Source organism: Bos indicus x Bos taurus, chromosome 4, assembly GCF_003369695.1.
Source record: "Bos indicus x Bos taurus breed Angus x Brahman F1 hybrid chromosome 4, Bos_hybrid_MaternalHap_v2.0, whole genome shotgun sequence".
NCBI lineage: Eukaryota > Metazoa > Chordata > Mammalia > Artiodactyla > Bovidae > Bos > Bos indicus x Bos taurus.
The window spans coordinates 87,001,317-87,028,407 of NC_040079.1; the positions used below are offsets into that span (position 1 = coordinate 87,001,317).

The 27,091-nt window shown below is 38.4% G+C and overlaps 1 protein-coding gene across 5 annotated transcripts in view; it reads right to left on the reverse strand.

Annotated features, from left to right (window-relative positions):
- RUNDC3B (RUN domain containing 3B) overlaps positions 1–27,091 on the reverse strand; it is a 167,757-nt gene that overhangs the window by 26,630 nt on the left and 114,036 nt on the right. For all 5 annotated transcript variants that reach the window (XM_027539888.1, XM_027539886.1, XM_027539889.1 and 2 more), the window contains one exon: positions 19,694–19,851. In XM_027539888.1, the coding sequence (XP_027395689.1) occupies positions 19,694–19,851 (158 nt within the window). The remainder of the gene's footprint in view (positions 1–19,693; positions 19,852–27,091) is intronic.

Here is a 27,091-nt window from a genome sequence, read left to right on the forward strand (position 1 = left end):
GTGGACAGAGGAAATCCTAGCGCTTGCCCTGTGGCTGTGGAAAGGAAAGCTTCTGGAGGATCCTGGTAAGGGGGCCCTTGCTCTTACCACCCCCGTACACTAGGGGGCAGGCAAGTGGACTGGTTAGGTTGAGAACCCCACCCCTGAATTCTGAATCTTGACCAGAGTTCTCTTAGGGTGATAAATGACAAGCAGTTTATTTGTTCTAGCAGTGAGAGCCTGACCAAAATGTGCCAATAAAGAGACATTCCTATTTCCCAACCGTCTGAAGGAGCTCGGCCTGCTGCTAACATTTAAGGTTAATAATTCTACAGAAAGATGCACTAAGAGAAAATTGTTTAATTTACTAAGAAAGTAGAAATAATATATGTATTCCAGCTAATTTTTAATAGCTTTCCTGTAGTATCTACCTCTGAATTGGTAGATAACTAATTTCTCTTTAGATTCTCAGTAGGAATTATTTAGGAATTTGGCCACACCCACACAATTCAGTCTTATCCTCCTCAGCTTTACTGAAGTATAATTGATAATTTAAAATTGTATACATTTAAAGTAAACAACTTGATGATTTGATATACAATGTGAAATAATAATCACACTCATGCTAATTAGCACATCCAACGCCTAACATGGTTAACTTCTTTTTTTTGTGATGAGAACACTTAAGATCTACCCTCTTAGAAAATTTCAAGTATACAATAATGTTAACTGCAGTCACTTTGTCATGCATTAGATCTCCAGAATTTATTCATCTTGTATAATAGAAACTTTGTACTCCTGAACTTTATCTCCCTAAATCCCTGCCTCTCCAGGCTCTGATAACAATCATTTTATTCCATTTCTGTGAATTGACTTCTTTAGAGTCCACATATAAGTGGGATCATACAGTTTTTGTCTTTCTGCATCTAGTTTATTTCACTTAGCATAATGTCATCCATGTTGTCATGAATGGTAGGATTTCCTTCATTTTTAAGGCTGCATTATCATCCATTGTATATGTTTGTATATAGATGCAGAGTCTTTATATATCACATATTCTTTGTCCATTCATCCATGGACACATGGACACTGAAATTACCTCTACTTCTTGGTTACTAACGCTGAAATCAACATGACAGTGTGCTATCGCTTCAAGAGAAAGGCTTTAATCTCCTAGGCCTTCCCTGGGTTTCAAAGAAGAGACTCAAGCAGTTTTGAATTTAGGGAAATGAGGGAATGCAGACACAAAGGAAAAGCAGTCAAGAAACAATAGCTCACGTAAACAGAAAATCATAGCAGACTGACAAAAGAAATCAAAGATGATGTAAACAATTGGGGAGATATATCATGTTCCTGGATTGGGAGAAATGGACACTGTGAAAATGACAATCCTACCAGAAGCAATCTACAGATTCAATGCAATCTCTATCAAATTACCAACGGCATTTTTCACAAAACTAAAACAAAAAAATTTCACCATTTGTATGGAAACACAAAAGACCCCAAAAAGGCAAAGCAATTTTGAGGAAAAAGAATGGAGCTGGAGGAATCAACCTCCTAACTTCAGACTATACTACAAAGCTACAATCACCAAGACAATATAGTACTGGCACAAAAGCAGAAATATAGACCAAGACAGAACAAGACAGAACACCCAGAGATAAATCACACACCCATGGGCACCTTGTCCTTGACAAAGGGGGCAAGAACATACAATGGAGAAAAGACAGCCTCTTCAATAAGTGGCGCTGCGAAAACTGACAGCTACATGTAAAAGAATGAAATTAGAACGCTTCCTAATACCACACACAAATATAAACTCAAAATGGATTAAAGACCAAATGTTAAGACCAGAAACTATAAAATTCTTAGAGGAAAACATAGGCAGAACTCTTTTCGACAAAAATCACACCAAGATCCTCTATGAGCCACCTTCTAGAGTAATGGAAATAAAAATAAACAAATGGGACCTAATTAAAAAGTTTTTGGACAGCAAAGGAAACTATAAACAAGGTGAAACTACCCTCAGAATGGGAGAAAATAACATCAAATAAAACAGCTGACAAAAGATTAATCTCCAAAATATACAAGTAGCTCATGCAGCTCAATACCAGAAAAACAAACAACCCAATCAAAAAGTGGGCAGAGGACCTAAACAGACATTTCTCCAAAGAGGACATACAGATGGCCAATAGTCACATAGAAAAATGCTCAACATTGCTCATTATTAGAGAAATGAAAATCAAAACTACAATGAGGTATTACATCATACTAGTCAGAATGGCCATCATCAAAAAATCTACAAATAATAAATGCTGGAGAGGGTGTGGAGAAAAGGAAACACCCTTGAACTGTTGGTGGGAATGTAAATTCATACAGCCACTATGTGTAACAGTATTATTGTTGTTGTTCTTCAGTCACTCGGTTGTGTCCGACCCTCTGTAACCCCTCTGGACTGTAGCCTGCTGGGTTCCTCTGTCCATGGGATTCTCCAGGCAAGAATACTGGAGTCGGTTGCCATTTCCTTCTCCAGTATAACAGTATGGAGATTCCTTAAAAAACTAGGAATAAAACTACCATATGACCCAACAATCCTACTATTGGGCATATATTCCAAAAAAACAGTAACTGAAAAAAACACATACCCCAGTGTTCACTGCAGTACTATTTACAATAGCTAGGACATGGAAGAAACCTAGATACCCATCAACAGATGAACGGATAAAGAAGCTGTGGTACATATACAAAATGGAATACTAAGCCATAAAAACAAATGCATTTGAGTCAGTTCTAATGAGGTGGATAAACTGAGAGCCTATCAAACAGAGAAGTCAGAAAGAAAAAAACAAACATCTTATATTCATATATTAGGGAATATAGAAGGGTGGTACTGATAAGCCTACTTTCAGGGAGCAAGTGGAGACACAGCCACAGAGAAAAGACTTGTGGACACAGTGGGGGAAGGAGACGGTGGACCAATTGAGAGTAACATGGAAACATGTATGTTACCATATGTAAAATAGACAGTCAGTGGGAATATGCTGTATGATGCAGGGAGCCCAAATCTGGCGCTCCTTGACAACGTAGAGGGATGAGATGGGGTGGGACGTGAGAGGAAGGTTCAAGAATGTTGATGTATGGCAGAAACCAACGCAATATTATAAAGTAATTATCTTCCAATTAAAAATACAACACTAAAAAAAATAGCTCAGTGATAAAAGAATCTTAATTCCTCCTCAAGGGATATACCTAACAACCTGCCACATATTTTTGAGTTGTTCTGTAAGACCCCCACCCAGGTGGGGGATGGGGATAACGTGCTAGGCACAAGCACTGGACCTCAGACTGGCTGAATGGTTGATGATTAAGATTCCTGAAATACCACCCTGTTACATTACCACTAACCAATGAGAAGAAGGGCATGGCCCCTGCAACCCTCATCCCAACTGTTGCTTTTAAGAACACTGTGCCCTGGCCAGCCAGTAAGATGGATCTGAGACAAACCTTTGTCTTCCATCTTCTTGGTCAGCACCCTTTTGATCAACAAACCTTTCTTTGCTCCCAAGTCTGACTGTTCCGTTTGTTTGGGCTCACTGTGCATGGGGCACATGAACTTGGGTTTGATAACAATCCTAATTTCCCTCCCTTTGGGTAAATACTCAGAAGTGGGGCTGATGGACCATACAGTAGTTCTACTTTTAATTTTTTCCCGGATGATTAGTGAAGTTGAACACCTTTCCACACATACCTGCTGGGTCATTCCTATGCCTTCTTTGGAGAAATGTCTATTCAAGTCCTTCACCTATTTAAAAAAAAGTTATTTTTGCTACTGAGTTGTATAAGTTCCTTAAATATTCTGGATATTAATTCTGTAAGGCAGCAATATCTGCCACCCTAAAAATGTGCCTCTTTGGCATGAGAATTAATTTAGGCTGATTGTTTTCAAGGAGGAAAAAATGGCTCAAAAGTCTTTCTTTTTACATTCCTCTTAGCTACCTAAAGAATTTAGATTCTGTTGCAGGAATAGAGCTATTACTGAAAATACATACAAAGAATATGTACTCCAAGTCCATGTTCCAACCACTGATGCCAAAGAATCTGAAATTGAACAGTTCTATGAAGACCTACAACATCTTCTAGAACTAATACCAAAAAAAAGACATCCTTTTCATCACAGGGATTGGAATGCCAATGTAGAAGTCAAGAGATAGCTGGAATAACAGGTAAGTTTGCTGTCAGAGTACAAAATGAAGTAAGGCGAAGGCTAACGGAGTTTTTCCAAGAACACACTGGTCATAGTAAACAACCTCTTCCAACAACACAAGAGATGACACTGCACATGGACATTCTTGTCTTTCAGTCGCTAATTCACGTCCGACTCTTTGTGACCCTGTGGACTACAGCACTGCCAAGGCTTCCCTGTCCCTCACCATCTTCTGGAGCTCACCCAAGTTCATGTCCATTGAATTGGTGGTGTTATCCAATGATCTCATCCTCTGCTGTCTCTTCTGCTTTGCCTTCAATCTTTCCCAGCATCAGAGTCTTTTCCAGTAAGTCGGCTCTTCCCATTATGTGGCCAAAGTATTGGAGCTTCAGCATCAGTCCTTTCAATGAATATTCAGGGTTGATTTCCCTTAGGATTGACCAGTTTGATCTCCTTGCTGTGCAAAGGGCTCTTAAGAGTCTTCTCCAACACCACAGTTTGAAAGCATCAATTCTTCAGCACTCAGCCTTCTTTATGGTCCACTCAAACATCTGCACATGACTACTAGAAAAACCAGAACTTTGACTATACAGACCTATGTCAGCAAAGTTACGTCTTTGCTTTTTAATAAGCTATTTAGGTTTGTCAAAGCCTTCTTTCCAAGAAGCAAGTGTCTTCTATTTCATGGCTGCAGTCACCATCCCAAGTGATTTGGGAGTCCAAGAGAAAACTTGTCACTGCTTCCATGTTTTCGACTTCTATTTGCCTTGAAGTGATGGAACCAGATGCCATGATCTGGGTTTTTTAGTGCTGAGTTTTAAGCCAGCTTTTCCACCCTCTTTTACCTTCATCAAGAGGCTCTTTAGTTCCTCTTTTCTTCTGGCCATTAGAGTGGCATCATCTGCATATCTGAAGTTGTTAATATTCCTCCCAGCAATCTTGATTCCAGCTTATACCTCATCCAGCCCAGCATTTCACATGATGTACTCTGCATAGAAGTTAAATAAACAGGGTGACAATATACAGCCTTGCCGTACTTCTTTCCCAATTTTGAACCAGTCAGTTGTTCCATATAAGGTTCTAATGGTTGCTTCTTGACCTGCATACAGGTTTCTCAGGATGCAGGTTAGGCGGTCTGGTGTTCCCGTTTCTTTAAAAATTTTCCACAGTTTGTTGCAATCCACACAGTCAGAGGCTTTTGCAGAGCCTAAGTTCCACTTGACTTCACATTCCAGGATGTGTGGTTTTAGGTGAGTCATCACACCATCATGGTTATCCAGGTCCTCAAGACCTTTTCTGTATAGTTCTTCTGTGTATTCTTGCCACCTCTTCTTAATCTCTTCTGCCTCTGTTAAGTCTTTACTGTTTTTGTCCTTTATCATGCCCCATCCTTGCATGAAATGTTTCTTTGGTATCTCCAACTTTCTTGAAGAGATCTCTAGTCTTTCCTATTCTATTGTTTTCTTCTATTTCTTTGCATTGTTCATTAAAGAAACCCTTCTTATCTCTCCTTGCTATTCTCTGGAACTCTGCATTCAGCTGGGTCTATTTTTCTCTTTCTCCCTTGCTTTTCACTTCTTTTCTTTCCTCGACTATTTGGAAAGCCTCCTCAGACAACCACTTTTCCTTCTTGTATTTCTTTTTCTTTGGGATGGTTTTAGTCACTGCTACTGTACCATGTCATGAACCTCTGTCCATAGTACTGTCCAGGTACTGTCTACCGGATCTAATCTCTTGAACCTATTCATCACCTCTACTGTATAATCATAAGGGATTTGATTTAGGTTATATCTGAATGGACTAGTGGTTTTCTCGATTTTTTTTTTATTTTAAGCCTGAATTTTGCTATAAGGAGCTGATGATCTGAGCCACAGTCAGCTCCAGGCCTTGTTTTTGCTGACTGTATAGAGCTTCTCCATTTTCGGCTGCAAAGAATGTAATCATCACTCTGATTTTGGTATTGACCATCTGGTAATGTCAATTTGTAAAGTCATCCCTAGTGTTACTGGAAGAGGGTGTTTGCTACGACCAGTGTGTTCTCTTGGCAAAACTTTGTTAGCCTTTGCCCTGCTTCATTTTGTACTCCAAGGCCAAACTTGCTTATTACTCCAGGTATCTTCTGACTTCCTACTTTAATGTTCCGATTCCTATGATGAAAAGGACATCTATTTTTTTGTGTGTTAGTTCTAGAAGGTGTTGTAGGTCTTCATAAAATTGGTCAACTTCAGATTCCTTGGCATTAGTGGTTGGGGCACAGACTTGGATTACTGTGATGTTGAATGGTTTGCCTTGGAAACCAACTGAGATCATCCTGTCATTTTTGAGACTGCACCCAAGTACTGCATTTCAGACTCTTTTGTTGACGATGAGGGCTACTCCATTTCTTCTAAGGGACTCCTGTCCACAGTAGTAGACATAATGCATGAATGCTTAATTCCTTCAGTTGTGTCTGACTCTTTGTGACCCCATGGATTATAGCCCAGCAGGTTCCTCGGTCTATGGGATTTTTCAGGCAAGAATACTGGAGTGGGTTGCCATTTTCTTCTGCAGGGGATCTCCCTGACCCAGGGGTCAAACCTGTGTCTCCTGCATTGCAGGCAGATTCTTTACCACTGAAGGTTATGGTAGATATAATGGTCATCTGAATTAAATTTGCCCATTCCCATCCATTTTGGTTCACTGATTCCTAAGAAGTTGACGTTCACTCTTGCCATCTCCTGCTTGACCACATCCAATTTACCTTGATTCATGGACCTAACATTCCAGGTTCCTATGCCATATTGTTCTTTACAGCACTGGATTTTACTCTCACCACCAGACACATCTAGAACTGGGCATTGTTTCTGCTTTGGCTCAGCCTCTTCATTCTTTTTGGGGCTATTCCTCCTTTCTTCCTCAGTAGTATACTGGACACCTTTCAACTTGGGGAAGTCTCTTCTTTCTGTGTCATATTTTTTTGCCTCTTTATATAGTTCATGGGGTTCTATCGGCAAGAATACTGGAGTGGTTTGCCATTCCCTCCTCTGGTGGACCATGTTTTGTCAGAACTCTCCACTATGACCATTACCATCACATGGACATCACCAAGTGGTTAATACAGAAATCAGATTAATTATGTTCTTTGCAGCCAAAGATGGAGAAGCTCTATTCAGTCAGCAAAAAACAAGACCTGGAGCTGAATGTGGCTCAGATCATCAGCTCCTTATAGTAAAATTCAGGCTTAAATCGAAGAAAGTAGGGAAAAACCACTTGGCCATTCAGGTATGACCTAAATCAAATTCTTTATGATTATACAGTGGAGGTAATTAATAGATTCAAGGGATGAGATCTGGTAGACAGAGTGCCAGACAAATTATGGACAGAGGTTCATAACACTGTACAGGAGGCAGTGACTAAAACCATCCAAAAGAAAAAGAAATGCTAGAAGGAAAAGTGGTTCTCTGAGGAGGCTTTACAAATAGCTGAAGAAAGAAGAGAAGCAAAAGGCAAAGGAGAAAGGGAAAGATGCAGAGTTCCAGAGAATAGCAAGGAGAGATAAGAAGGCCTTCTTAAATGAACAATGCAAAGAAATAGATAGAATGGGAAAGACTAGAGATCTCTTCAAGGAAATTAGAGATACCAAGGGAACAGTTCATGCATGGATGGGCTTGTTAAATGACAGAAATTGTAAGGACCTAATAGAAGCAGAAGAGATTAAGTGTTAAAGTGCTGCACGCAGTATGGCATCAAATTTGGAAAACTCAGTAGTCAGAGGACTTGAAAATTTCATTTGTCATTCCAATCCCAAAGAAGGGCAATGTCAAAGATTGTTCAAACTACCATATAACTACACTCATTTCACGTGATATTCAGGTTATACTCAAAATCCTTCAAGCTAGGCTTTAGCAGCACGTGAACCAAGAACTTCCAGATGTACAAGCTGGGTTTAGAAAAGGTAGAGGAACCAGAGATCAAATTGCCAGCATTCACTGGATCATAGAGAAATCAAGGGAATTCCAGAAAAACACCTACTTCTGCTTCATTGACTACACAAAAGCCTTTGACTATGTGGATCACAACAAACTGTGGAAAATTCTGAAAGAGATGGGAGCACCAGACCACCTTACCTGTCTCTCAAGAAACCTGTATGAGGGTCAAGAAGCAACAGTTAGAAACAGACATGAAACAATGGACTGGTTCAAAATTGAGAAAGCAGTAAGACAAGTCTGTATATTGTCACCCTGTTTATTTAACTTCTATGCAGAGTATATCATGAAAAATGCTGGGCTGGATGAATCACACACTGGAATCAAGATTGCTGGCAGCGGGATGGGATTGGAAGTGGGAGGGAGGTTCAAGACAGAGGGGACATATGTATACCTATGGTTGATTCATGTTGATATTTGGGAGAAGCCAACACAATATTGTAAAGCAATTACCCTTCAATTATAAATAAAAGGATTTTTAAATACATCTCAACAATTAAAAAAAAAAGATTACCAGAAGAAATTTTTCACAACCTCAGATATGCAGATCACCACTCTAATGGCATGAAGAGAAGAGAAACTTAAGAGCCTCTTTATGAAGGTGAAAGAGAATAATAAAAAAACTGGCTTGAAACTCAACATTAAAAAAACTAAGATCATGGCATCCAATCCCATCACTTCATGGCAAACAGGAGGGCAAAAAATGGAAACAGTGGCGGGTTTTATTTTCTTGGACTCCAAAATCACTGCAGATGGTGACTACAGCCATGAAATTAAGACACTTCCTCCTTGGAAGGAAAGCTAGGCAAAGACACCACTTTGCACTTTGCTGACAAAGTCTGTATAGTCAAAGGTATGGTTTTTCCAGTAGTCATGTGAGATTTGGACCATAAAGAAGACTGAGAGCCAAAGCACTGATGCTCATGAATTGTGGTGTTGGAGAAGACTGTTCGAGAGTCCCTTGGACAATAAGAAGATCGGTCAATCCTAAAGGAAATCAACCCTAACTATTCAATGGAAGGATTAATGCTGAAGCTGAAGCTCCAATACTTTGACCACCTGATGCGAAGAGACAACTCCTTGGAAAAGCCCCTGATGCTGGGAAAGACTGAGGGCAGGAGGAGAAAGGGGCAACAGAGGATGAGATGGTTGGATGTTGTCACTGACTCAAAGGACATGAGTTTGAGCAAACTCTGGGAGATATTTGAGGATGATGGAGACTGGTGTGCTATATATACTTCAGGGGGCTGCAAAGAGTTGGACACAACTTAGCGACTGAACAACAACAACCAGGAATAGAGCTATCACTGAAGACACCTAAAAAGAACACGGGCCAGGTGTGTGAGGGGGAGATCAGGGTTGACCATGTCCCACTATTTCTGCACGGTCAAGCAAACATCATTTACCAATGTTTTCCTTCTTGCTGCTGCTGCTGCTGCTAAGTCGCTTCAGTCGTGTCTGACTCTGTGCGACCCCATGGACTGCAGCCTACCAGGCTTCTCCGTCCATGGGATTTTCCAGGCAAGAACACTGGAGTGGGTTGCCATTTTCCTTCTTATCTGAATGTAAATTTCATCCCTCCTCTTAGCATTTCCAAACCACTACTCCCAACAAATCACCTTCTTTTGTCTTTAGCTGCAAATGGCATTTAAAGCAAGGGTTTCAGCCAGAGTACCCAGGTTGTCAAAAATGAAATTGCACATTTTTTTTGCACCCTCAATATTACACTCATTATTCTAAATGAAAGACAAAAAGAAAATTTCCAGTTTGGTCTCTTTCCTTCCTTTCAGAGATTAGGCTCAAGTCTACTGTTACTTACAACCTCTTTTAAAAGATGTAGAATCCCATACTCTATATTTTGATAGCAGTGCTCAGTCAATTCAAAGCTATTATTCTGTTCATTTATTTGATTCCTTATTCTGTGTCTCCATACTTCAGGGTTATCCTTACACCCTCATTTTGCTCCTTTCCCCACTCACCTCAGATGCTGTGCTGATGTTCATGATGAAGTTTTACTTTCAGCCTCTAGTTATACATAAGGCATATAACACTTGGAACTTACCATTTAATATCTGTGACTCCAAATATTCCTAAGTAAATCCAAAGGTCCATGATATGAGGCAATTTTTAATGTTGATAAGCTAACACATTTGAAGCCAATGTCCAAAAGGCAAGTTCTGATGGCAAGTCCACCAAACGCCCAAAACCCCTGCTGCACACCTTTGCTCTTTTCTATGTATTATTTATTTCCTGATGTACTATAATTCTCAGCATATAGTCCAGTGCTATTTGTGACAGGGCACACTGAGAAAATCTTAGGCTATAATCTTCATGAAGATAAAGGATCTAATCTAGCATGAGTAAGGGGCTTCCCTGGTGGCTCAGTGGTAAAGAACTTGCCTGCAATGCCAGAGATGCAGGTTCACTCCCTGGGTCAGGAAGATCCCCTGGAGGGGAACATGGCAATCCACTCCAGTACTGGACTGACTGAAGCGACTGAGCACACACACATGCGCAGCACAAGTACAGTAATTCAGAATTTTACTCAAATGAGCGGAATGACTAGGGTAGAGAGACTGACGTTCCAGACAGGGAAAGCCACCAAACATGAGGTGTGGATACACTTCTCTTTTCCTCTCCTAGGAACACAGGATAAGAGCTACCTCCTTACGGATGAAACAGGAAGGCACCTTTAAAATAATGACACAGCCTGAGGACATGACATAAACCGATCAGAACCAAACAGGTCCAAGATGGCAGATGGTTCAACTTCTACTAGACCTTAAGCCTCAATATACGTTCATTGTAACACATCATCAAGCTAAATGACTCACCTTCAGGCACCATGACAGTTCTAAGGCCGATCATCAAAGACCAAAAAGTGAGTGGTGGCCCAGTTCCTGGAAATCTCTGCCCTTGCCCCAAATAGTTGGAATAATCCTCCCATTTAGCCTATGAAACTACCCAGCCCATAAAATCTAACCACAGCAGTATTATGAGGCTGCTCTTACCTTCTGAGATGGCCCACACTCTGTGGAGTGTGTTTGTCTCTAAATAAATCCACTTTTTACCTATCCCTCTGTCTTTCACTGAATTCCTTCTGCAACAAAACATCAAGAACCAGAGCTTCATTAGGTCCTGAAACCAGGTGTCTGATCTCAGTTGGAAGAGAGTGGGTTTTGGCCAGGTTTCAGTCCTGGCCACGTGGGTTAGAGTTCCAAACTGAACAGTTTCACAGCCTCTCTCAGCTCCTTTGGAAGAGGAACAGGACCATCACTCAGGCGCTGTTTGTTACTGCTGGTGTTGGTGACTGCCGACCGCCTAAGGTACACTCTATGAGGGCAGGGACCCTGTTTTATTCACTCCAGAATCACTAGCACCCAGGACAGAGCCTGGATCTTCATGGCATTCTCAGCATTTGTCAAATGAATGAATATAAATGCCAGAGAAGTTACAAAAGCAGTTTTGTACCAAAAGAAGTAAAAAGAATTTACTCTTTATTCATTAAAGTTTACCAGAATTGGAAAATTTACATAGCATTTTGAAAATCCTAACTTCTTCATAATTTCAATATAAAATTTTCTTTAGTCATGTGTTTTGCTTTTTGTTAAATTTAGACGCAGACATAGGATAAAGATCACTTTACAGTTATTCAAAAATTATAAATTATCTATTTTTGTAAATTTTTTGTAAAGTGACTCTTTGCATCACTTTACAGTTATTTCCCCTTGAATAAAACAATGAAAGAAAAAGCCTAGTAAGGAGCCAGGTATTCAAAAATTATTATCTATCTATGAAGTATTCTTGCCCAAAAAGTTAATCCCAAATCTAAAAAGGGTCTCCTAAATGCGTTTCAATGTTTACATTTTTAAAAGAAACTGAAATACAACTGATTTCCAATACTCTATTAGCTTCAGTTATACAGCATAGTGAATAACTATTCACTATTTTTTGAATTATACTCCATCTATAATTATTTAAAGTATTGGCTATATTCCCTGTGCTATACATTACATCCTTGTATCTTATTTATCCTAGTTGGACTTTAGACATTTACTTGAGAGTATCCTTTGAAAAGAAACATTAATGAGTAATTTAGAACCTCAAAAAACCCTCAAATGCCTCCTTATTTTTCTGGTTGTGTTAGGTTCAAAACCAGGCCCCCTGGAGTGGAAACATGGCGTCTTAACCACTGGACCACCAGCAAAGTTCCTAACCTCCTTTTTTATAGTAATTATTTCCTTGTTGTTCTTTGCCGTCTTAACTACCGGAACCACCAGGGAATTCCCTCAAATGCCTCCTTTTCCCTTTCATTGTAAAATATAAGATAAACTCTGGATCCTTAGAGGAATGACTGATTCCAGGACCAGAATTATCCAAGATCAGCCTGTGGTATCTTGTACCAGAAAGCAAGAAAGTTAGCAATGACAAATGTATCTTGTCAGAAGTAAACAGGAAATAACATAAAGGCATTTCCATTAGTAAAGACTGGACAATCTGAGCTTCAAAAAGAAAAATAAATTTAAGTGATAGAAGGACATTGAATATATGCATTTCTGCTGTAATCCAGAAACAAAACAAAACTGTGTTTTTCAATCACACGATGAAAATAACTAGCCTGATGGGGAAAGGGCTTCACTGGTGGCTCAAATGGTAAAGAATCTGCCTGCAATGCAGGAGACTTGTGTTCAATCCCTGGGTCGGGAAGATCCCCTGGAAAAGGGAATGGCTACCCACTCCAGTATTCTTGCCTGGAGAATCCCCATGGACAGAGTCTACAGTCCAAGGGGTCACAAAGAGTTGGGTATGACTGAGCAACTTTCACTCACTTATGGGGAGAACAGGGCTATGGGATGACAACTCAAAGCCTATTCAACCTGCTGACTAAACCACTAAGACTGTGACAATCCTAACTAAACTTCAAACCTAGTGTAAAATATTTGTTAAATTCCTATTAATTAAAGAAATATTACAATAACTTTACGACAACAGCTTTAACAACGACAAACAAGTAAGAGCTACTTGATGGAAGATGGTCGAGGCTCCTGAGGTTGAGGTTTGCCATGAAGGCAAGGAAAAACCGCACAAAGCTGCATTGCTGCTGCTGCTAAGTCGTTTCAATCGTGCCCGATTCTGTGCGACCCCATAGACAGCAGCCCACCAGGCTCCCCAGTCCCTGGGATTCTCCAGGCAAGAACACTGGAGTGGGTTGCCATTTCCTTCTCCAATGCATGAAAGTGAAAAGTGGAAGTGAAGTCGCACAGTCGAGTACGACTCTTCGTGACCCCATGGACTGCAGCCTACCAGGCTCCTCTGTCCATGGGATTTTCCAAGCAAGAGTACTGGAGTGGGGTGCCGTTGCTGCATTACTACAGGTCAATCATCTCCAAGTCCTAGCTAGAGAGGAGGGTAAGAATGTATTATGTACAGTGAGAGAGCGCCATCTATTGGTGGCCTGAAGTATTTGCCTGTATTCAGTTCAGTTCAGTCACTCAGTCATGTCTGTCTCTTTGGGACCCATGGACTACAGCACCACAGGCTTCCCTGTCCATCATCAACTCCCGGAGTTTACTTAAACTCATGTCCATTGAGTTGGTGACACCATCCATCCATCTCGCCCTCTGTCATCCCCTTCTCCTCCCGCCTTCAGTCTTTGCCAGCAACTGGGTCTTTTCCAATGAGTCAGTTTTTCCCATCAGGTGGCCAAGGCATTGGAATTTCAGCTTCAGAATCAGTCCTTTCAATGAATATTCAGGACTGATCTCCTTTAGGACGGACTGGTTGGATCTCCTTGCAGTCCAAGGGACTCTCAAGAGTCTTCTCCAACACTACAGTTCAAAATCATCAATTCTATGGCACTCAGCTTTCTTTATAGTCCAACTCTCACATCCATAAATGACCAATGGAAAAACAATAGCTTTGACTAGATGGACCTTTGTTGGCAAAGTAATGTCTCTGCTTTTTAATATGCTATCTAGGTTGGTCATAACTTTTCTTCCAAGGAGAAAGCGTCTTTTAATTTCATGGCTGTAATCACCATCTGCAGTGATTTCAGAGCCGCCCAAAATAAAGTCTGTCACTTTTTCCATTGTTTCCCCATCTATTTGCCATGAAGTGATGGGACCAGATGCCATGATCTTAGTTTTCTGAATGTTGACCTTAAGCCAACTTTTTCACTCTCCTCCTTGACTTTCATCAAGAGGATCTTTAGTTCTTCGCTTTCTGCCATAAGGGTGGTGACATCTACATATCTGAAGTTATTGATATTTCTCCAGGCAATCTTGATTCCAGCTTGTGCTTCCTCCAGCCCAGCATTTGTCATGATGTACTCTTCATGTAAGTTAAATAAACAGGGTGACAATATACAGCCTTGACGTACTCCTTTTCCTATTTGGAACCAGTCTGTTGTTCCATGTCCAATTCTAACTGTTGCTTCCTGACCTGCATACAGGTTTCTCAAGAGGTGGGTCAAGTGGTCTGGTAGTCCCATCTCTTTCAGAAGTTTCCACAGTTTGTTGTGATCCACACAGTCAAAGGCTTTGGCATAGTCAATAAAGCAGAAAAAGATGTTTTTCTGGAACTCTTTTGCTTTTTCGATGATCCAGTGGATGTTGGCAATTTGATCTCTGGTTCCTCTGCCTTTTCTAAAACCAGCTTGAACATCTGGAAGTCCACGGTTCACGTATTGCTGAAGCCTAGCTTGGAGAATTTTGAGCATTACCTTACTAGTGTGTGAGATGAGTGCAATTGTGCAGTAGTTTGAGCATTCTTTGGCATTGCCTTTCTTCAGGACTGGAATGCAAACTGACCTTTTCCAGCTTTGTGGCCACTGCTGAGTTTTCCAAATTTTCTGGCATATTGAGTGCAGCACTTTCACAGCATCATCTTTCAGGATTTCAAATAGCTCAACTGGAATTCCATCACCTCCACTAGCTTCATTCGTAGTGATGTTTCCTAAGGCCCATTTGACTTCACATTCCAGGATGTCTGGCTCTAGGTGAGTGATCACACCATCGTGATTATCTGGGTCGTGAAGATGTTTTTTGTACAGTTCTTCTATGTGTAATATATGTCGGCCTAATTGTAATTTGATATTTTAATAGCTGTTACCTGCCAAAAATATATACAACCAGGAACTGCCATGATTTTCCCATTTTTAACTCGGCTATGATGACATCATTGCACTCTGTTAGAATCCACACCAGTCATCCTAAAAGTTGTGAGCCAGGGTGCCAAAACATCAATGACTTCTGGTTTTCAGGCCAACAGATCACACCATTACTACTCACCGTGAACTACACCATTATGCAATATACAGCCTTGAACTGGAGCAGTGTTGAACCAGAACAGTGGCCTAGTTTTAGCAATGCATGATTCTTCACTCTGCTAGTCAAGACTCTTCACTCCCTTCTCTTGGGAGCCCTCTAAAACATTTTACTACTCCTATTTTTCAAATCACGAATAGAAAAATTTCATCAACTAGAAAAAAATCATTTTACCTTTTATCGATAATTATTATGACAAGGTGTTTAGCTCTTGTATCCTGTTATGAGACTGTTCTCAAAGTCTGCAATGAGTGTTTCACTAAGAATCACTTGTACAGCAGACAGAACATCTCTCTGAATGCCTATCACAGATCTATAATATTATCATAAATATTCATCCAACTACCATTGAGCCTGGCTGCCAACGCAGGAGACTTTAGAGACGCAGGTTCAATCCCTGGGTAGGGAAGATCTCCTGGAGGAGGGCATGGCAACCCACTCCAGTATTTCTGCCTACAGAATCCCCTTGGACAGAGGAGTCAAATAGGCTACAGCCCACAGGGTCGCAAAGAGTCGGACGAGACTGAAGTGACTTAGCGTAGCATAGCACACCATTTAGAAACTCAATCTCAAAAGTGAATTCCTTGATACTCAGGGATAATACAATCAAGTCCAAACTCACTGTCTGACCTGTACCATTTAGGCATGTTAAAGTAAAACATTTTAAACTCAATATTCATCTGAGTGAATATATTAAGGCGATCTTATGGTTTCTACAAGCCAAAACAGACTAATAATCTTGATTACCTTCTTTGTCCTAACAGTATTAAAGATGATATGACTTAATACTTATAATAACCCACAACACAAATATTATCCCCATGTTACAAATAAGGCAACAGAGGCTCCAAGAAAATAATTCAACTGAGATTGAGCTCATAATAGGCAAGGACAGAGCCAGTATCTGAGCACAGTCCTGATCTGCGATGAAGCTGTGGAATGCTCCTCTATGATATCATCTACTGCCCAAACTACACAATGTTCAGATTTCATGAGTATTTAAAGACATTATTAAAGCATATTTTAATGGTAATTAAAAAACACATCTAACCTTTGAGAAACATATAAAAAGTTAAGTGGCAAATTATCTTAATCACCCAGGAAAAGATAATCAACATAATGTAGAAGCAAATATTTCATACTTCATATTCCATTTAATGCTCCTCTTCTAACCTTTTTCCTTATATGTTATATCTTTGACTGCAGACCTTCCTGTTGGAAAAAAATCTCAGTGACATAGGGAAGAAAAAATGTCTACTCTCTCCCTACAGTTTCAAAAATGCCAGAGATTATCTGTACCTTAAATGTGATTCTGATAACGTAGCAAATCGTAAACATTCTAGAAGACACCTTACTCTTCTATTAAGTGTTCTGTAATGTTTTCTGTATAAAGGGATCTTGTAAGGCACCAATTTACAACCCATCCTGAGACTGCAACCATGTTATGTGAAAATAAATCTTTAATCTCTAAATTCAATAACCTAATTCTCATCAGTGACTTTAACTTTTTATTTTTTGCTCTAATAACTTAAAGAGATTAACTAGATTAATCTAGTAACTTAAAGAGATTAAAACTTAAATTGATTAGTATTTGATTAGTAACTAATCAATTAGTAATTGATTAGTATTGAGATTAGTAACTTAAAGAGATTAAAAACAATTGTAAGGTTTCTTTGCAAAACCAGAAAGATCAAGGACACTTCTATTATAGCAATAAGATAAAACCTAACTCACAAATTCTTTTTTAAACTAAAAAGTTTGAGACTTTCCTTTAAATTATCAGAAGTAAAATAAATGTGATGCATTCAAATTTAATTCTTCAAATGGAAATAGCTCTGTGATGAAATAAAAACCGACTACATAATTATTTTTAGGTTAAAAGCATTTAGAAAAACTACCAGTATTACTTGCAAAAGAAAAATTACTTTCTTAATCTTTTAATTGTAAAGAAATAACCAGAAATCTCTATTGTTTGCTTCATGATATTTTTCTCCCTGCTTATAGTAGTGAGGGACACCATAGGATTAGTAGTATTAATGTGCTCCTCAGTGAGAGAGAGCCCACAGGACACATTCTCTTTAAAATATTTTTTAAAAATCTTAAGAAACAATAAGTGAACGTAATTCTTATCAAGACACAAATTCCTAGAAACACTAAATTTTTATGTCCCTTAATAAAACTTTTTTACTTAAAAAAAGCATTTAATTTTCTTGGTTGCAAAGTATCTCCATGCAAATTATGTGTTAATTACAGAAGGAACAGCAGTAACTATACAGAAGAGAAAAACATCTTAACCAAATGATTAAAATTAACATCACTAATAAAAGGCCAACAGACTTCATGGACCTCTGGATGTGACACCCTGAGAACACACTGCTTGCTTACTATTCCAGCCCCAAATGGATAAGCTCATTCTAATTACAAGAAAAAGTAAACAAACTCAAACTGAGGGACAGTCTATAAAATTTCTAGCTTGTGTTCTCAGAAATTCCAATCTCAATTGAGATAACCACTGAAATGCTAACATTAAAACTAACTGAAGATACTGAGAGTCAATGCAAAATGTGATCCTGGATTAGATCCTGTACCAAAAAAACGAAAGCAATATGAAACATTACTTGGACAACTGATGAAAGTGAAATATGAGATACAGGTAAAATGGAAGTATTCTACTGATTTAAATTTCTTACAATGAGAGCGGAACTGTGAGTGTGTAGGGTAATGTTATTGTTCTTGGAAAAACACACTGAAGTGCTCTGAGGTATGCAACCTTTCAGGTAGTTCAAAAAAACATGTCCACATATACAAGGAGGAGAGAATCATGACATGTGGAAAATGCTGAAAATTGATGAAGCTAGGAAAGAGCATATAGACATTATTTTGTACTATCTTTGCAACCTTTCTGAAAGTTTGAAATTATTTCCACTGCTATGCATATACACTGAGGAAACCAGAACTGAAAGAGACACGTGTACCCCAGTGTTCATCGCAGCACTGTTTACAATAGCCAGGACATGGAAGCAACCTAGATGTCCATCAGCAGATGAATGGATAAGAAAGCTGTGGTACATATACACAATGGAGTATTACTCAGCTATTAAAAAGAATGCATTTGAATCAGTACTAATGAGGTGGATGAAACTGGAGCCTATTATACAGAGTGAAGTAAGTCAGAAAGAAAACACCAATACAGTATACTAATGCATATATATGGAATTTAGAAAGATGATAACGACGACCCTATATATGAGACAGCAAAAGAGACAGATATAAAGAACAGACTTTTGGACTCTGTGGGAGAGGGCGAGGGGGGGATGATTTGAGAGAATAGCACTGAAACATGTATATTACCATATGTGAAATAGATGACCAGTCCAAGTTCAATGCATGAAACAGGGCCCTCAAAGCTGGTGCACTGGGACAACCCAGAGGGATGGGATGGGGAGGGAGGTGGGAGGAGGGTTCAGGACATAGGTACACCCGTGGCTGATTCATGTCAATGTACAGCAAAAAACACCACAATATTGTAAAGTAATTAGTCTCCAATTAAAATAAATTAATTTTAAAGAAGAAAAAAATTTAAAACCATCCTTAACATTAAGTAAATATTAACATGAGGAGGTTTTCACTATAAACAACTAATTGATAAAATTGTTTGACAAAACGGTATGGCTAGTAAAAGTGCTTTAAACTAGTACTTTAAACACTACTCTAAGGAGCTGTGCCAGATTGTAGATCAATACACAGTTTTCAACAACAAAAAACTTTCTATGAAAAAAATGTCAGCTCTACTAAACTGCACTCAGTGCATTCTGGCACATCCTGGTAACAAACAGTTTATGTTTGTTCAGTATGTTCAGTGGCACTGTATGTTCAGTAGTAGAGTACTTTGAATGGATGCTCTTATATGCCATCTTTTTGCAATCACTAAAACCTGAAAATTATGCATATGCATTTGGAATAACACACACCATATTATCACAGTTAACTCTGGGTAATACAACCGAAGGTGCTTTTTATCTTCTTCCCATATTTTGGAATGTTTCTACAGGGAACATGGATTAGTTTTACAAGAAAAAAGGAAACTTTTTTAAAAAGACTAAGTGAAAAAGACCTAAATAGCAGGCAAATGGATTTCTTGGAAATTGAATCCTACACCAAACATGACATTTTTCTTAACTTTACATACTGCCCAAACTTTTCCAAAAGGACTCACTTACAGCTGATCTTGAAGCTCCACAATTATATATTCTAATTGTTCCTTCTCCAGTTTATGAGCCAGGTCAGAATCTTCAATCCTCTGTAGTAGTATTTTATTCTGAGCGACAGATTCAGACAGCTGGTTCTCTCGAAGTTGTAAGAGTTCTTCAAGATAACCCTGGAAATAACAAGTACAAAATTCTAATACGTATCTTGAAGATAAATGCTGAGTAGATTAAATGTTATTCTTAGCTATGTTGTAATGAAATTATTTCAAAGTATCACTGAAGAAATGGTAAATAAAACGGTTTTAACTGAATTAAAAATTTAACATATGTTCTCCATTATTTAAAGTTCTGTAAAGTTCAATGAGATGGCTGGATGAGATGAGATGGCTGGATGGCATCACCGACTCGATGGACATGAGTTTGAGGGAACTCCGGGAGTTGGTGATGGACAGGGAGGCCTGGCGTGCTTCAATTCACGGGGTCGCAAAGAGTTGGACACGACAGAGCAACTGAACTGAACTGAAAGTTCAATGAAGTATGTTTATAATTTAACATAAACCTGAGTTAAAATATTATAATTTCTAAGCTCTGCAACAGTGATAAACACTCTTAAATGCCTTCAGGCTTCAAAACAGACTTAATTATAGAATTATTAATTAAAAATCTGCCTCTCAGTGATTATTTTTCAAAAACAGTTATTAACATTTTAGCATTAGCATATTACAGGAAAGCAGCATAATGTCTAGGTTAGGCCTACAGCATAAGGGACTGTCTCGTGTCATACTCCAGTTCTACTACTTATAAACTAAGTGTGCTTGGGTAAATTATTTAATCTCTCTGGGTCTTTGTTTCATCATCTAAAAATGTGGAAACAAAAAGGGTATCCAGCTGAGAAGATTAAATGAAAGGTAAAGTGTTTAGAATACTATTAATACCTGGTACCCTGCATGCAATGTATAATTCGTGGCTAAAATTATTAGCAGACACTTAAAGACAGATTCTCCCTTATCTTTTAACTCACTTATTGGTTCTTTGTCCTTTTGCCCTGCTTTCTAGGAGTGTTCATTTAATTTATTCTCCAAATCCTTATACTAAATTTCTGAACTCAAGAAATCTTATTTTTAATTTCCAAATTTTTTTTCATGTTTTCTGCTGTTCCCTTCTCATGGCATTCTATAATTTTTAGATACAATGTGCTTTCTTCTTAGGATATTCATTAGACTTTTTTTTCTTAAAGTGTTCTTCTATTCCATTTCTTATCCTTTTTACGTGCTTAACTTTAGCTATTCTGGCTTCATAATACGTATTAATAGCAACTAGTACTATTCCTAATACGTATTCATAATACGTATTAATAGCAACTAGTACTATTCTTTTTCAGATTTTTTTCCTGTCAATTTTCAAATATTTGGTTTTCTCCATAATAAAATCTCAAAAATTAAAAATAAATTTGATTTTTACAAATGAAACTGTTATATGTGTACACAGCTTAGTTTAAGCTATGCATGATTATTTTTAAACATCAGTAATTAAACAACACAAATTCCCAGCACCTGGATTCACTGCCAGTACTTTCAGAGTCACACCGTGTCTTTCTGATCACATCCCCTGTTCTCTGGAGGGATGACAACATCCTGAGATTTGTGTTTATCACCCCCTTGCTTTTCCTCCAGCATCACCACAAATGTGTCTTCTTAAACAATATACTGTTTAGTTTGGCTGAGTTTTACCCATATTCTTTTGCAACTTGCTTTTTCGTCTAGTGATGAGTCTCACTACAGTTGCTGCCTTTACTCTCAACAGTGCACAGTATTCTGTTGTATGAATACTGTGGCTTATTTACTCACTCTCCTATCAATGGCCATTTAGATTATTTTCCATATTTCTTAATATAAACAACATTACCGTGAACAGTCCGTTATATGATATCTGGTACAGACATCTGAGAGTTTCTGGGACACATGACTAGGAGTAGAGTTGCTGGGTCATAGGCCTTAGATATCCGTGCACTTATTAGATAATGCTGAACTGTTCATACCACAGGTTTTAACACTAACCATATCCCATTTGAATTCATGTGACTTTATATTCAGTATCAAATATATACTGAATATATCAGATATATTCAGTATCCAAGTTATACTGAATTCATAAAATCAATTGGAAATGATTCCTTCTTTTTCCTATTCTCAAAAACAGCCAGTAGAAAACAGGAATTACTGCCTCCTGAACATTTGGTAGCATCTACCTCAGAAACCAAACAGGTCTGGTGATTTGAGGCGAAGGAGGGAACAGATTTTAAGCTAGTTGTTTAATTTCTTCAATGATTATAGGTCTGTAAGTTTTGAGAAGTAGTATTTATAAAAACTCATCTAAATTTTCTAAGGTACTGACATAAAATTGATAAAATTATTAATAATTATGGGAGGGCTCTCCCTGGCATTTATAGTTATACTGTCTATTCTCTTTTAATTCTTAAAATCGTCTATCTGTGCCTCAACTCTTTTAAATTTAATTATGGCTGATTCTATTTAATTGGTTTGTACAGATAATTAGCTTTTGGTTTAACTGATTATGTACTTCTGGTTATTTCATTAACACCTGCTTTTATTTTTATTATTTTGAACTGGTTTGTTGTTTCTGCTTACTCTTGGATGCTTCGCTCTTTAATTTTCATTCTTTTCTAGGATAAGTAGTTCTCCGAGTGCTGTGCAAGTTGCAACTTAGTACTATCGGTGTCCATTGTTTTCATTCCTGTTCATTTCTAAGTATCGTCTCATTTCTTTTTGACCCATAACTTAGAAGACTTTATTTTTTTAAAATCTCCATTGGTGTACTTTAGGTGGTGGTAACCTTTTTCTATTGAATCTAATTTTATTGTATTGTGGTCACTATTGTATCATTTTTTGTATTTGCTTTGTGACCTAGTATAGCCCATAAAAAATGGAATAGTTGTCCCATGTATGCTTTAAAAGAATGTGTATTCTAATTGTTAGCATTTACCATATTAAAAAAAATAAATTTATTTATTTATTTTTGGCTGGGCGGAGTCTTCATTGCTGCGTGGGCTCTCCTCCAGGCGTAGAATGTGGGGGGTACTCTCCAGCTGTGGTGCATGGGCTTCTCACCAGAAGGTGCAATTGCTTCTCTTGCTGTGCAGCCCGGGCTCTAGGGCACGCAGGTTTCAGTGGTTACCCACCAGGCTTTAGAGCACAGACTTAATAGCTGAGGTACATGGACTCAGTTGCTCTGAGGCATGTGGGATATTCCTGGATCAGGGATCGAATCCAGATCTTATGCACTGGCAGTCCACTAATAAAAATTGTAAATAATGCATTCATTGACCAGCAGGTGGATTCTTTACCACTGAGCCACCAGAGAAGTCCCTACCATAATTTACTTCAAGCTTACTAGTTGCATTGCTCAAGGTCATTACATCCTTACCAAGTTTTTGTCTGTTTAATCTGTAATTATTGGGAAGTAAAAATTTTCTACTATTATTATGGATTTATTCATTTTTCCTAGATATTCTATTAATTTCTATTTCATATTTTTCATGGCTGAATTTTTAAATGCATGTAAGTTCAGTACTGTTACAGATTGCTGGTAAATTCTTCTCTTTTAAAAAGGCAATATCTTTCTTTAGTCTTAATAATACTTTTTGCCTTGATGTCTAGTGTGAATTATACTGATATAGAATTATTTTGGTTAATATTTGCCTACTCTATTTTATCCTCCTAGTTTCAACGTTTTTTGAGTCACTATTTTATGCATGCCTTTTACAGATGGACAGCATGTCACTAAAACTTATGATTTAAAAAATAAATATAAGGCAAAAACCATTACAATATTGTAAAGTAATTAGCCTCCAATTAAAATAAATAAATTTAATTTAAAAAAACAAAAAATAAATTTAAGAGTTTGTCTTTTTTTTTTAATTAATTTTTAAGATTATTATTTTTTCGGCTTCTCCGTTTTAGCTTGTGGGATCTTAGTTGCCTGAACAGTGGTTGAACCAGAGCCTTGGGCAGTGAGAGCACACAGGCTTAACCACTGGACCACCAGGCATTCTCAAGAGTTTGTCTTAATTGTCAAGCTTATACCTTTCCCTTTTATGGCGATGTTGACTCTTGGCTGTATTGAGATTTCTGTTATTTTGTGTTTATTTTTTTAAATACTATCTTCATTTTTTTCTCATTTGCTCTTTTCTATTGTAATGATCACATTTTCTTTATTTCTTCTCTTTCTTATTATCAGTTTAAAAGCTAAATATTCTGTTTCTTTAACTGTAATTTTGGAAACAGTCATATACCTTAAAAAGGGTGTCTACACTCCTTTTACACTACACTACTTATAATACATAGATCCTAAGAGGCTTTAACTTCAATCACCCTTTCTCACCCTTTCTGATACTATTACATAGTGTTTAGTTCCATTTTAATTCCCAGGGAGGTCTGAAGCCAGACCTAAATGTTAAGCTTCTGATATTTTGTAATTCAGTCGTTAAAACACTGCTATTATTAACAATTAAATTATATAAACTCAGTTAAGTAAATTCTATTGAAAAACAAGGATTAAGTAAACTGTATTTAAAAACTACTCAAAATAACTACTACTTAAAATAACTACTACTCAAATAGTAGTAGTTGAGTAAAAATAACTACTCAAAATCCATCACTTCCCAAATATTTTACAACAGTATATTATTGCTATCTGTGCTCTTCAAGTCACAGTCATTGTATTTCTCTTGGAGAAAAACATCTCCCCCTTATCTTGCATTCAGTAACATCAAACAGGTAGTTTTAAGTTGGCCATGATGGGAGTATTTATCCCAGAGAAATCGGCAAATGAAAGCAAATCAGAGCTCATCGACTTCCCCTGCAAAGAAGGGGAACTTCTCCAGTTCTTAAGCATATTCCAGATCATCACTGCTGCCCCATACTGGCATTACTACTGCTGCTGCTATCTCATGTAGTCAAGGTTTACCAATTTCTGTGCTTACTCTGCCACTGTGAGTCTCATTCCTGTCTTCGAGGTTCAGTTTCCAACTTGAATGATAGTGGGCCTAGATTTGCTGTGTCCTGTTGGTATTAAAACACAGGTACCTAGGTTAAGGGAATGGCCCCTCACCACCACCCCAGGAGTTCGCAATGCCTTTAACTCAATATGCCCCACTTGTTTTTAGGCCCTTCCTTGTTTATAGAGTCCTTCAGCTCAGTTCAGTCACTCAGTTGTGTCCGAGTCTTTGTGACCCCATGGACTGCAGCACACCAGGCTTCCCTGTCCAGGATCAACTGCTGGAGCTTATTCAAACTCATGTTCATTCAGTCAGTGATGCCATCCAACCATCCTGTCCTCTGTCATCCCCTTCTCCTCCTGCCTTCAATCTTTCCCAGTGTCAGAGTCTTTTCAAATGAGTCAATTCTTCCCATCAGGTGGCCAAAGTATTGGAGCTTCACCTTCAGCATCAGTCCTTCCAGTGAATATTCAGGATTAATTTCCTTTAGGATGCACTGATTGGATCGCCTTGCTGTCCAAGGGACTCTCAAGAGTCTTCTCCAACACCACAGTTCAAAAGCATTAATTCTTCGGCACACAGCTCTCTTTATAGTCCAACTCTCCCATCCATACATGACTACTGAAAAAATCATAGCTTTGACTAGACAGATCTGTGTTGGCAAATTAATGTCTCTGCTTTTTAATATTCTGTCTAGGTTGGTCTTAGCTTTTCTTCCAAGGAGCAAGCGTCTTTTAATTTCATGGCTACAGTCACCATCTGCAGTGATTCTGGAGCCCCCAAAAAATAATGCCCCACTGTCTGTACTGTTTCCCCATCTATTTCCCATGAAGTGATGGAACCAGATACCATGATCTTAGTTTCCTGAATGTTGAGTTTTGAGCCAACTTTTCCACTCTCCTCTTGTACTTTCATCAAGAGGTTCTTTAGTTCTTCGCTTTCTGCCATAAGGGTGGTGTCATCTGCATATCTGAGGTTATTGATATTTTTCCCAGCAATCTTGATTCCAGCTTGTGCTTCATCCAGTCCAGCATTTCTCATGATGTACTCTGCATATAAGTTAAATAAGGAGGGTGACAATATACAGCCTTGATGTACTCCTTTTTCAGTGTGGAACCAGTCTGTTGTTCCATGTCCAGTTCTAACTGTTGCTTCTTGACCTGCATAAAGATTTCTCAAGAGGCAGGTCAGGTGATCTGGTATTCCCATCCCTTTCAGAATTTTCCAAAGTTGGTTGTGATCCACATAGTCAAAGGCTTTGGCATAGTCAATAAAGCAGAAGTAGATACTTTTCTGGAACTCTCTTGCTTTTTTGATGGTCCAACCAATGTTGGCAATTTGATCTCTGGTTCCTCTGCCTTTTCTAAATCCAGCTTGAACATCTGCAAGTTCACGGTTCACATACTGTTGAAGCCTGGCTTGAATAATTTTGAGCATTACTTTGCTAGTGTATGAAATGAGTATAATTATGCTATAGTTTGAGCATTCTTTGGCATTGCCTTTCTTCAGAACTGTAATGAAAACTGACCTTTTCCAGTCCTGTGGCCACTGCTGAGTTTTCCACATTTGCTGGCATATTGAGTGCAGCACTTTAACAGCATCATCTTTTAGGATTTGAAACAGCTCAACTGGAATTCCATCACCTCCACGAGCTTTGTTCGTAGTGATGCTTCCTAAGGCCCACTTGACTTCACATTCCAGGATGACTGGCTCTAGGTGAATGATCACACCATCGCGGTTATCTGGGTCATGAAGACCTTTTTTGTATAGTTCTTCTGTGTATTCTTGCCACCTCTTCTTAATATCTTCTGCTTCTGATAGGTCCCTACCATTTATGTCCTTTATTGTGCCCATGTTTCCATGAAGTGTTCCCTTGGTACCTCTAATTTTGTTGAAGAGATCTCTAGTCTTTCCTATTCTATTGTTTTCCTCTGTTTCTTTTCAGTGTTCACTTAGGAAGCCTTTTTTATCTCTCCTTGCTATTCTTTGGAACTCTGCCTTCAAATGGGTACATCTTTCCTTTTCTCCTTTGCCTTTTATGTCTTTTCTCAGCTATTTGTAAGGCCTCCTCAGATAACCATTTTGCTGTTTTGCATTTCTTTTGCGGTGGGGTGGTGGTGGGGGCGGGGGGTGGGGGTGGGGGGGGATGGTCTTGATCACTGATTCCTGGACAATGTCTTTAGTGAGCTCTTACTCTTTGAGAGAGAAGTTCTGTATGAAACTGTTTCAAAATTTTATTCTACTTGGCATTTTCAGATTTTTACAGTGTAAAGGCTTTTAGTTATCTTAGTCTGACTTCTTGCTGGTATCTGGAACCGGAATTCTTCTTTCACAAGGTATTAAAGCTTTCTTTGTATATCTTAACTAGCAGTTGTTTATCTACAGGAAATCTC